The sequence below is a fragment of the Pteropus medius genome, unplaced genomic scaffold, assembly GCF_902729225.1.
Source record: "Pteropus medius unplaced genomic scaffold, Ma_sr-lr_union100, whole genome shotgun sequence".
Taxonomy (NCBI): Eukaryota; Metazoa; Chordata; class Mammalia; order Chiroptera; family Pteropodidae; genus Pteropus; species Pteropus medius.
The window spans coordinates 4,387,100-4,399,858 of NW_024344374.1; the positions used below are offsets into that span (position 1 = coordinate 4,387,100).

At 40.4% G+C, this 12,759-nt stretch overlaps 1 protein-coding gene across 7 annotated transcripts in view; it reads right to left on the reverse strand.

Moving 5' to 3' along the window:
* The window catches only part of PTPN3 (protein tyrosine phosphatase non-receptor type 3), a 100,285-nt gene that overhangs the window by 8,323 nt on the left and 79,203 nt on the right, over positions 1–12,759 (reverse strand). For all 7 annotated transcript variants that reach the window (XM_039870663.1, XM_039870668.1, XM_039870664.1 and 4 more), the window contains 3 exons: positions 4,224–4,314; positions 3,888–3,949; positions 1,963–2,109 (listed from right to left, as the gene is read on the reverse strand). In XM_039870663.1, coding sequence (XP_039726597.1) covers positions 1,963–2,109; positions 3,888–3,949; positions 4,224–4,314 — 300 coding nt within the window. The remainder of the gene's footprint in view (positions 1–1,962; positions 2,110–3,887; positions 3,950–4,223; positions 4,315–12,759) is intronic.

Below are 12,759 nucleotides of genomic sequence, written 5' to 3' on the forward strand. Positions count from 1 at the left end.
GTTTTTATAAGCAAAAATTAAAAATAGACAAAGACGAGACTTCTAGACAAGTAGATGAGGTGATGGCGTAGACCTGTTGCTTTGTGATTTCGGCAAAGTCTCTGCTAGTCTCCTGGTCACAGGGTAGACCAGATGGAGAAAGAGCAGGGGCTGGGAGTAGAAAGCTGGGGGAATTAACGACTCTCCCCAAAGAGTGCCCTCAATGCCTGACTCACAGCATTCTAGAAGTAGGTTCTACTGCCTCTACAGGGCCTTTACAATTTTTAACAGTGACTTATGGGACGATTCTGATCAAAACTATGACAAAAAGCTAAGAGTGATAGCCAGCACAAAGAATGACAGAAAGCAAGCCCCTAAAGACCCAAAGAGCACTCTGAAGGCCAGATCTGATGGCTGAATCCTATCAGTGATGACGGCGATCTCACACACACACACACACACACACACACACACACACACACACACACACACACACACACACACACATCAGCTAACATTTGCTGGGCACTTGAAACATGTGGTTCTCTAAGCTTCTTGTATATATTGTCTCAGTCTTCGCATACCCTCTGAGGTGAGCATTATTATCTCCATTTCATATATAGGAAAGCTGAGGGCCAAGAGGTTAAGTAACTTGCTCAAGAGAAAGCAAGTTCTGAACCCAGATCTTTCGGCTCCAGAGCTCTGTCAGAGTGCTGTGCATAGGATTCAAGAGTTAAGGGTATCAGTCCAAAATGGGGAAACTGGCTCGACAACAACATTGAGACAAAGACAGTTTCCTCTGACCACAAGCTTAATGGAAGCCGAGTTAGTAACCTCCTACAAGTGTGAGATTATTGTCAAATATCCATCTGGAAGGGCATTGCATAGGAGATAGGGGTGACTCATTCTGTGTCTTGCAGGTAGGAAAAGCAGGTAGGGGAAGCAGGTGGGATGAAGTTATGAAGCAACACGGATTTCAGCTTGTGTAGAGAGGAATTTTTAAAAAATTAGAACTGAACACCCACAGGCTGGACCCTGGTGTGTTTTAGCAGAGGAGGGAGCCCTGCCTGGGACAACCCACATAAAAGCCCTTTGCAATCTATGGGTCTCTGTGAATTAGTAGGAATTCTTATTCTGCTGTTTCAGGTGAGAGGTTAGACTGATCTCCTCAAACACATTATCCATTCCAATCTTGTGTATTCTGACTTTCAGCGTGGATTCATTTGGCATTCCGAACATGTACCGAGGAAAGGCCTGGGAGAAAGTGGCACACGGATCATTCAAAGCAGGTTCAAAATTAATCTATAATTGGTTTTGGAGTAGGTTTCTGAATAAACATTTCATAAGGAAGATATCCAGACGTATGCACAAGTCAGAGCATTCACGATATAGGTGAATGCATACCTTGCATACCTTGCATATGGAACAGGTATTTTGTTACGTAATTAGGGATCTGTTCCCATGGAACATGCATGCCCTGCTAGGCACAGTATGGTGTCCACCACTCTCCTAACTAAGCCTTTCTTACCTCTTTTTGCAATGGGTTTGGCTGCAGCACAAGCAAAGGTTGACAGAAGTTGATAGTAATTTCTCCTACATTTTACCACCACTGTGAACCTGGCACCCACCACATTGCTCTTCTCAGGACCAGCATGTGTCCTGGGTTGGGTGAGGCCACAGCCAACACAGCAGTCCTGGAGCAGGTGAAGTGAGGCAAGGGGAACTGTCTTCTGGCTTGTCATAATGGATCCGGCCAGGAGTGGGAGGGGCCGTCTGACCATTCTTTAGCCTGGGGAAGGCCAGGGAGTGGCCAGGAGGAGTGCTGAGCTTCCCGTTCATCAGTAGTAGCTCCTTACGGGAGATTTATGGGTCATGTAGGGGCTGGACCAGGTGACATCTAAAACCCTTTCCAGCTCTGAGATTCATGTTCCACAGAACACAGTGTGACATGAACACATTTGAATTGGAAATCAAGCCACTTACCCGCCCCCGCTCTGTGAGAGTCGTCAACATGACGATGAGTGATAACTTCTGATCCCAGATGACTTGCCAAAATTGTGCACAGGTATGTGGCAGGGGACCCTGAGCGGCAATGTACTTGTTCACAAGGTTAGCAGCAGGAATTTCCATCTGGCAAGAGAGTGTTAAGGTATTAGACTCTGTTACTGCCACAAGGTAGATCTGGATCTTAAATTCTTCTAGTTGGCAACTAACATCACACCAGAATAATAGCTCAATAAGAAAAAAATTTAAAAGTTATTTTTAAATACCTTTAAAGACATCTGACAATAGTACTAGCATTAGATATTTAAGATAAAACTGTGATACACAGAAGGCAGTAATCAGGAATGAACCTACAAGATGGCAGAAGAGTTTAAATGACTGTCATTGCTGCATCCTAAGTATAATTGATACAGGGGATCTGCATTTTCAGCAACATGTACCAATCCTCATGCCCAGATCTTTCCCTATGCAGGCTTTTTTTTTTTTTTTTTAAATCGAAATCTATTTACTTTCCTTTGAAGCATAAACCATATAGGCTTATACCACCAACTACTGTTGCACTTTGCTTTCTGCATGGCTGCCAATGCTCGAGTCAATCTTTTCCCCTCCCAGCTTTACTGGGGCGTAACTGACAAATAAAAAAAGTGTACCCGTGTAAGATGTACAACATGATGGTCTGATATACATACTCGCTGTGAAATGATTACCACAATCAAATCAATGAACACATCCATCACCTCAGTTACCCTTTGAGCTGATTAATAGTAAATGTGAAAATGTTTTCAGTGTCCCTCTCCCATCCTGCTCTGTTTTCTCTTCTGCCCTTTGCAGTGGCACCGTGATTCACTCATTCTTAGTTGGGGAAGGTAAATACAGAGGTGCCTAATTCAAGTTTGGTTGGTGCTTAGGTTAATGGCATCCTCAACCTTCCCTCACCCCACTCTCCGAATAACTCGAAGAGATCAGACTGCGTGGTCTTACGACCCCAACCATTTCCAACACTGTTTGCAAGACACCAGGAATGGTGAAGTGCGAGGGTTAATGAATTGATGAATCCCACAGATGTTTTGGAATAAGTGGAGTAACTGAGCAGACCCATTTTTATTAGAGTAGTTCTTGATATTTTGCTATAAGTTGAGAATTTGAGAAATCATCTGTTCATTTAGATCGTGAGTTGGCAAATTGAGGCCTGAAGGCCAAATCTGACTGCCATTTTGCAAGCTAAAAGTATTTTTTAAAAAATATTTTCACAGGGTTGCATTGAAAATGGTTATATAAGTACCTAAGTACTATACTCAATTTTCCCTCTTGATTTGCAAAGACCAGAATATTTACTACTTGGCCCTCTACAGAAAAAGTGTGCTGACTTGTGATTTAGATGAAGAAACTGAGGTTCAGAGAGGCTAAATAAGTTGCCCAAGATTCATTTTCTGAGTGAAATGAATGCTTTTCCCACACCATGTAAAATCTTTTCTTTTTGGGTTATATGCACAGAGGGGCTTTATTTTTCTCATTTTTACATGGACTATATGGTAATAACATGGGGGAAAAACACAGACAGTTATAAACATAGCATTGGCAAGAAAGTCAAACCCAAACCAAAACACCTAAATGCCAGCAGTTGAGGACAGAGGTATAGGGATGATGAAGTCAGAGACATGGAATCTGAGTTCTGGCCTCACCCCGTTAGCTTTGTGACTTTTCAAAAATTACTTAATCTCTCTGAACCTTAGTTTTGTCCTCTGTAAAATGAGACTATTCCGCCTTCCGTCTACAGCTGTTGTGCTGGAATAAGGGAGTGACCAGAAAAGCACTCCATCAACTGCAAAGCACCACACACGCCATTATCATGCTTGTTACAATGATTAATGTGTTCTTTCTTATTATCCAGATTCCTAACTTACGTTCACATAACTCGCATTAATATAATCTTCATTTCCCTGCAATAATACTCGGGCGGTGTCATCTGGGGGGAGAAAAAAATTACTGATTATTCCGAGCGTTATTTTTATCATACCAAGTAAACAAGAGTTCAGTTCCCAGCCCCATCTGCAGCTCTCGCCTCATTAGCATAAACACTATTCCCCAACTGTTCCGAGTCTCAAATGGCTGCAATAAAGACGGTGGTGTTTACAGACACTCTGAATATCGGTCCAGGATACCAGACAATCTGTTTTAAAAAGGGAAACATTATCTCAGTGTGTGGAGGGGGGAAGGAGGGATTCACACCGGATACTCACAAGGCAGCACATCTTTATATCGATTTTTGTCCAAATTTTGAGGCAGCTTCGCAAATGTGATGGCCAAACCGGGCTTCTTTCTATAGAGTTGCTATATGACAAATAGAGAAGTAAAAAAATCATTGTGAAGAACAGCTATGAAAGGAGTGTGAAAACATACTTTAACGGTAAAAGTTTACCATTCCCGGCACAAAATTTTAACATTTAAAAGTGATTATGTGTCATATATTAAAAAAAAAAATCTTTCTAATAAGAAATTCTACAATCCCATAAGAAACTGAATTCGTCAATAATTTTTTTAAACATGAGGATCTTAGGGAATAAGAAGTCTTAAAGAAGGGGTCTGAGTCACAGATAATGGATCATACGGTAAGTAAACCTCATCTTGAAGATAATTATTTGACAAATGCTAAAAGCAAGTAAAGGAAAAAACTGACTCAAAATTGAATGGAAATCATTTATTTTAATCCGAAAACACTTCTCTCCAACTCAGTGGAGTGAACCACATTTTTGGCTTAAAAACAAGACCCTTTCATTCATTACTTCAGAAAGATATTTCCACAGTAAAAACATTTATTCTGATACACAGCAAACTTCATTTAAAGAGGCAGTCCCCTGTACATGCAATCCTTAGCAAAAAATGTAATTAAAACAGTCTGCATATCTGTAAGTGCACATTAGATTCACCGGCATAGTACCTGATGTGATTTTGACAACAGCTCTGAGAGTATGAATAGTATCTTTATTTTGCAAGTTAAGAGGCAGAGATTAAATGCTTAGCTCAAGATCACAAACCACAGGCTGAACTCAGTTCTGACTCTAATGCTTGAGTTTTCCTTTTTCTTTGAAACCATTTTGAGGTATGACTGACACGTAAAAAGCAATCCATATGTAATGTAAACAAGTCAATGAGTTTGGGGATAGAGGCCCCTTTTCATGTATTTTCTCTAGCTTATTTTTTTCCATGCATATATATGCACACATATATATATATGTAATTATATATAAGCATATGTATATATATATATGTGTATATATGTGTATATATATGTAAGTATATATAAGCATATGCACAAACATTTAATGCATAGATTTAAAAAAAATGAGATTAAACTGTTACCATTTTCCGTACTATGTTCTATGGAATCTAAGTGTTTTGAAAGAAGCTATTAGGTACTCTTTAGAAAAAGTTTCAAGGTCAAAGACATGTGGAAAATACTACAAGTCATCTGATGTTCTATGAATCTCCAAGAAGACAAGTCCTGCAGAGCATAGTTTATTTAATTTTGATTAGCTGAGCATTTCCAAGCTAATTTGGCCATGGAGGATCTCACATCTCATAAGAAGAGTCACTAAATATTCTAAATATTCTCTATATGCATGCTTTATTATGTCTCAATAACCTACAGTTTCTCATAATTTAACTTTTTTGATTAGGCTGTTTTCATTTTTTTTTTTTTACTGTTATAAATTCCCAGGAACAGAATTACTGCTTCAAAGCATATATCTAAGGACTGTGCAAGTCACCTTACAGGAGTATATGAGAACGGTCAGTTCACCAAACTGTGACCAATATCATCAATTAAAATGTGTTTGCAACGTGAATAGGGAAGCTGAATGTTATTTTTCTCTTTATATTTTTGTAAATTTCATTTCTTGTTTTATAAATTGGCCTATATTGGTTTTTCTCTAATTAGTTTTTTTTTAATTAAACAAATTGTACAGAAGTCACCAGGAGAGAATTAGCATATTTTCGGTAATGATAATTGTCATGTCTTATACATTTACCAAATGTTTAGAATTCTAATCTCTCCCAGAGCTCAGCTATTGTTCATCTTTGTAATTTCAGTTCATAATAATAAGTAGCCACTGGATAACTTCTTAAATATCGGTGAGCTTTAACAGACTCTGAGCTCATTCTAGAAAAAAATTCATAACTTATTGGAGGTTTTGGTTTGATTCTAAAGGGAGGAGGATATCTAAATCAATCAAGTTCCCCTAAATAAGATTTTGTTTCTAACTGCATAGAGGTGAAATCTAATTAAGCAAATATAATCAATAAAGCTAACCTGGAGGTAAAAAGAATTTTTTTCAAGTAACAAAAATGTAAATGTAAACTTGAGATGACCTAACAGAAAAGCATAGATCTAGCAAAAGGCTTTAATTTCAATCAGTATGTAAGTGTATGTCAGTAGTAATGATCTGTTGATAGGATTATAGGATACTAAAAACAAAGTACTACAGCAGTATTTAAATTTTTTTTTACATGTGCACACCCTGAGCTTCATCTGACAAAAATGTATAGAGATACATATCAAAAAAAATTATCTGCAGAAAAATATTTATTAGCAGAAAACTGGAAACAATCTTAACATCCCCCAATAGAAGTGTTGACTTAAATTATGGTATAGTCATAGTACAAAATTATGTGCAAGGAACACAAAAATAGATTTAAAAATATACATTTGGAAGGATCTCCATTCATCTATTTTTAAGTGAAAAATGCAAGTTATCGAATAATATAGTAATGACCCCATTTCTACAAATAGCGACATCCACACAACGTGTGTATAATGTATGTGTGTATACTGATGTATATATGGGTATGTATAAACTATATTTACATGAGCATTGGAACAGTATGGAAGGATAGTACCCACCAAATTATTTGTAATTTATAACAAAGAGAAAGAAGCTAAAGGAAATGGGGGTTAGGAGACTATTATTTTTACTTTGGCTGTTTCTGAATTACTTGAATTATTACAATGAGAATTATTTTCTAAATTCAAATGAAGTGAGAAAAAACTACAACGGGAGAAATTTAAAAACTAAAAGCTGGGTAAACAAAGCTAAGACTTTTTTGGACCTTTAGAAGGCTACACACATATTTATGTCTGTCTTGCTAAGGCTAACACTGGATCCTATTTCCACTGAATTGCCTCAGTTCTATCCATACTCTTAGTTTCTGAAGGTGTTAAGGGCTGGTTTTTAAGTTCCCTTAATTTATTGATTCTTCTTCAGACCTTGTGAGCTGCTCAGCAGGCTGGGTATGACAACACTGCCCTGAGAAGGTGGTCCCAAGTGAAAAGTGATGCATTGGAAACACAGTGTATCTTTTTGGAAGGGTCAGGGATGGAGGGATATGAGTTAAAGCCCATTACATTAGCCAGAATTCAAGGCAAGGTTCTTTCAAGAACTACTCATTGGAAAAAATACAATTTGTTTCGCTTATTTCCAGGCTAGAGCTCCCAGTTGCACACAGCTCCCTTAAATTCTGCCCTAAGACAAGAGCAATCAGGAGGCTGGAGACAGAGTCACAGGGACAGAGGTTATAAGACCACTTAGTTTTATTAAACGCTATTAATTTTTATGTCCTAAAGTGTTCTATTCTCATTGTATCAGTGTACTTCTAAGAAGCTGTGAAACTAAAGGTAAATTATAAAAGATGTGCTGACAGGGGTTACTATGGAACAACCGTATTTAAATTCTAGTATCAATTTCACCAGCTCTGGCCTCCGAAGACAGAAAACTGAACAGTGGGAACTAGATCTCTCCAGCACAGTATGGGCAGGATGGTAAAATGATACAGCTTTGCCAGTTTAAACCTTTCTTCTTTGAAAAAGTCATCTAATATGAGAAAAAGGGCATCAGGAGATGACTCTGATCTCCTCAGAAATCTGGCCCAAAGCTGTGAGATCTAGTCACATCTCTCAGACGAGGTCTGTAGACACTCGACTGGCTCCAACCAGTGGATGGTGGCGGGGCCTGCACAGCGGAAGCACTCCTACGGTACATCCGCATGAAGGCGGAAATCTCACTGGAATCTTGAAGGCTGAAAACCCGAGGAGTAGGAATAATAAGAGAAAAGACAGGAAAAAGAAAGGGGTGGGCGTGGGCGTTGAAGGGACAATGGATAAGGAGAGAGCAAACAGTAGAAACAGACACCCTTTCACGCCCCCAGCAGTGACCAGAGTCGAATGCAGGGCAAGGGCTTCCAAAACAGTGGTTTGCTGTCTGCTTCCTGTGTCAAGCTCTACACCTAATCCCCAGGAAGGCAGGTATCCTGTTAGTTTTGAACACCACCATAAACCTTAGGCCAGCACTGTGCTGGCACATAGTAGGTGCTTAATAAAAATTTGTAGCATGAAGGGACAATGAAATCTGCTGCTCTGAACAAAGGGTGCAAACCACTTGAGTAAAGCACAAGAGGTGGCAAAGAGCCACATAATGAAGTAAAGATAAATTTTTCATGAAGGTCCTGAGAGGTTGTTTTCCTAGAACCACATCGTAGCCATTATAATTCACTACTCACGGGTAGTCTGCCCACACTGGGGACCTCCCTTTTCCCTTGAAACTGACCCAATCCAAGGGCAGGTACACTGTCTAGAAGGGACTTGGAGCCTCTCTTTACCTTCCCATAAAGGTTTGCTGAAACGAACTGACATTGTTCCTAGTAATTTGGGGAACTTTAATAGTGTTACTTTAAATACACAGTCCCGGATACAGATCCTACTGCTGGCATACTCAAGTATTCTCGCAAAGTCCCTTTCGCAGATAATGACCACAAGCTGGGAGAGCACTTGTAATGTAAAGCCCTCACAGTTCGCTCCCTTGTCTTCTACACACATCATATAACGTTTTCCTTTCTTAAAACAAAACAAAACAAAACAAAAAAAACAATTTGAAAATTTAATAAAAACAAAACTTTTTTGGGGGGTATGAGTTCTAATTTTGAAAGTACAATTACATTTGCTAATTGCCACATGTGTCCATTTAAACCTCTCATTAAGTCTTCAGCTACCTTTGTCCTTCCAATTCAACTCTTATAATGATCATAGAAGCCAGTGAGTCACTTGTTTTGACATTAATGGAGGTTTCCTATAATGTGTGATGTAGAATCGAGTTAAGAAAAAACAGGTCAGAAGAGAGAAAAAGATGGCTTCTGGTAAAGATGGAAGATGCTGATGTGGTATGGGCGGGCCTGAGTTTGACATGACCTTTGGTGGAGTCTTACTGCTTCTAACTCATCCGTCAGAGAGGGAGGAGGACAGATGTTCCTCATTTTCTATCAACCACATTCCACAAGTCTCCAGAGAGGTCTTTACTGGGCAAAGAGGCAGGGAAGTTGCAAGTCCCCGAGGGGTCACTGGATGAGGATGAGGGTCTTCTGCTGGGAAGCTGGTTCTCAAAGGACAACTAAGCATCATCATTTAGTTTTTATCTGGGGATATCTATGCTGAATGCACATCTGTCTTGCTTAAACAGAAAGCACAACTGAGGGAAAGCATGAATTGAGTCACAAGTTACTTTCAGGAAGAAAGGCAGCTGGGGCTGCATGGATGAGCTCCTTAAAGGAAGAGTGTGTCCTGGAGGTGGTTATAGACTTGTCGCTGTGTGGATCCCAAATCTTTTCCTTTACATGACACTCAGAGGAAAGCCCTACCTTGGCTGAACAGAGTATTCAGACAGTTTGAGGCCAATTACAGATGCTGCCACATCCCTCACACTGAGCAGCTCAAACAGTGTAGCTGCTGGAGGGAAGGGCTCATGTTGGGGTTGGGTAACGAGCTGGGTCGCACCCAGCAATGGTGAGTTCTGACAAGGGACTAGACTTTTGACACATTTTCTTATCCTAGTTCTCTGACCAGTTGTGATGCTGGGAAAGTCCTTTCACCTTCGAGCCTCATTTTCTTCATCTGTAAGGACTGACCCTAATAATTCTGGTGATATCTATTCAACAGAACTGTTTTGAGAGGCAACGGAGACAACATATGTGAAACACACTTGCTAGATTTCAAAGTTCGATAGAAATGCTAATTATTAAGTGTGATTTTGTTACAGCTGGGACCAAATGCTTTCTGGAACACATTTGTGATTGTTTACTAAAAGCCACAGGAGCAACAGGGGAATTCTCTTAGTGAAAAAATGCCTCAAAGCAAGCTGTGCTGAAAATCAGCTTGTCATCATGGGAGGGATTCCGTGGTGGCCCAGCTACCCCGGGGCGGGCCCTCTGTGTGGTGGAGTGAGTGGGGTGGACACCTGCTAGGAACCAGCTACCTCTTCCTGCTCCAGTCCAGACACAGCCCCCATCGGCCAAGCCACCCACCTGCCCACAGCCCTGGAAGAGCACATGCAGGACCAGAACTGCCAGGAATCTGGAGTGACACAGCCCCGGGTTCCAACCCCACTGTGATGTGACCACTTTCTGTCGGGAGACTGGGCATGTTCTTTAAAGTTTTGGAGCTCTGGAGCTTCTATTTACAAATAATGATAGTTGTGACTTTTTATTGTGCTCTTACCATGTGCCAGACAATGCACTGAGTATTTATTTCATTTAACCCTTATTTACACCCAATCCATGAGACACCCAACTGACAAATGGGGAATTAGAGGCCACAGAGGTTAAAGGACATGCCCGAGGTCAGATAGGAAGTGAGTGGTAGAGCCAGGATTTAAAGTCTGTTTGGCTCCATGTGGCTAAGACAGCTTCTCAGATCTTTTCTCTGATGTTGTACCAGTCTAATAACTCTCAGACGAAAATACACTGTTGTTTGCAAAGGTTATATAGTTGTGAAGAGAACAAGCTCTTGAGTTGGCCTGCCTGAGTTCCAATCAGGCTATGCCAATTACTGTGAGGTAACCTCCCTAGACTCTGATCCTTCACCTATTCACTGAGGTAACCTCTCCAAGACTCTGATCCTTCATCTATGAAACAAGGACAAGGACAGCATCTATCAAGGGCTGCTGTGATAATTCTATGAGAAGATGCACATCGCCCTTCGCATATAGTAAGTGCTCATTAAAGGTTTCCCTTTGTATTAGTTTCTGGTTTGACCTGGTTTCCTTTAGAATTCTTCTCTAGTAGCTGTGTAAGACATCTTCCTCCACCTATAACAGTGGCTCTGAAATTATGTTCCACAGACTAGGGTTCCTTCGGTCAGTGTGGGGAGACTGAGGTAGGGCGCTCCATGTACCCCGGCAGCTTCATCACAGCTCTGTGTTCTGGAATGCTGCAAATGTTATTTAAAAAGAAGGTTTTCTCACTTAATTTCTAGGAAAGATGTAGACTAAATGAAGGAACTATGTACATAACTAAAATTTAAACTAAAATTTCTATGTTCTCCATTTCTTTCGCTGTAGAGTCACTATAGGCTCTAAAGGTAAGACAGGATGGGCAGCAGTTCTGGTACGATCTTTACCCTCCATCCTTTGGATCGGCTTGCACATCAAAACCTTCTGGTGATCTTGTTAAGAGAATCAATATCTAGGCCCCAGCATGGCTGATTCAGTAGCTGTGGTCTGGGCCCAGTTGATCAAGCTCTTCGGTGACATCCATACAGGTGCTCGGAGTGTCACCTTTTGAGAAACACGACTCAAAAACATAGGGGATAATAGGTGGATACTTCTCTCTAAAGCATTTTTAAACTTCGTAATGAAATCTAGTGAACATTATTCGAGGAAAACCTTCTGTGGGATTCCCATATGTAAAACATACAAGCGGAAGCACCTGCGTGCAGGGGATTTTCTGGAGCCCTGGTAAGACCACGCTTGGTTTTTCCTTACTGAGAGCCCACAGCGCCTCCTTGTGGACTGTCCGATCAAAGACAAACTCCTCCCGCTGGGCTGAAGGACTTCCATGGCCTGGAGATGTCTCCTAGGGCTCCTTGCTATGGTTCTCACCTGTTTCCCTAAGCTACTTGGCACCCTATGAGCTTGGCCTGCGTTCAGTTCGTGACCTTCTTGGAATATACTCCCCCCTCCACACTTAATCCCATCCATTCTCTATTAGTAGTACATCTCACCCCGGAGGACTTCCTGGAACCTTCTCGCCTGCAGTTTCCACAGAACATGTGTCCGGTGCAATCAAATCTTGCCCTATCTTAGTCTTTAGTTGTTTCTGGGACTCATAATACAGCCCCCTAAATATACCAAAATCAGACTGTAATTTTCTTGGGGCCATAAATCTCCTTTCTGCTTCCTAATGTTTCTTATCCCATGTCTGGCACATAATACCTAATACACGCTCGCTGAATGCATGAATGACTGCCCAGTGTCTTTCCCCTTTCACAGACCCCATACCAAAAAAAAAGAATAAAATTGATATACTCTGTACCTGGCTTTTAAGTTCTCCTTGTTCCAATCATTTTGGATAGTTTTAAGATATTAAGTATTAGTGTTTAAAACATATATTTCGATTTTGAAAATTTTCTTTTAAAATCTTAAGCCTACAAGGCCTCCCGCAGGCCACTGGAAAAAGGGTGCTCTTTCTTTGTAGATATTTGGTATATGTCTATGAATTCTACCCCAGTAATTATATTATCTCTACCCTCTTATTCTGATTTCATTTCCACAAGATATGAACCTATTTTTTGTCTATGTTATCTGTCAAGGCTGTTAAGTTTAAAATTCTCTATTTCAGGGGCTGGGGTGAGGTCAATTATCTTCACCTTTTACTTTTGGGTTTTCACTTTCTACTGTTGTTCTATATACATTGCTCTAAAACTGTGTTCTTTGACATGCTATTCCTTACACCATT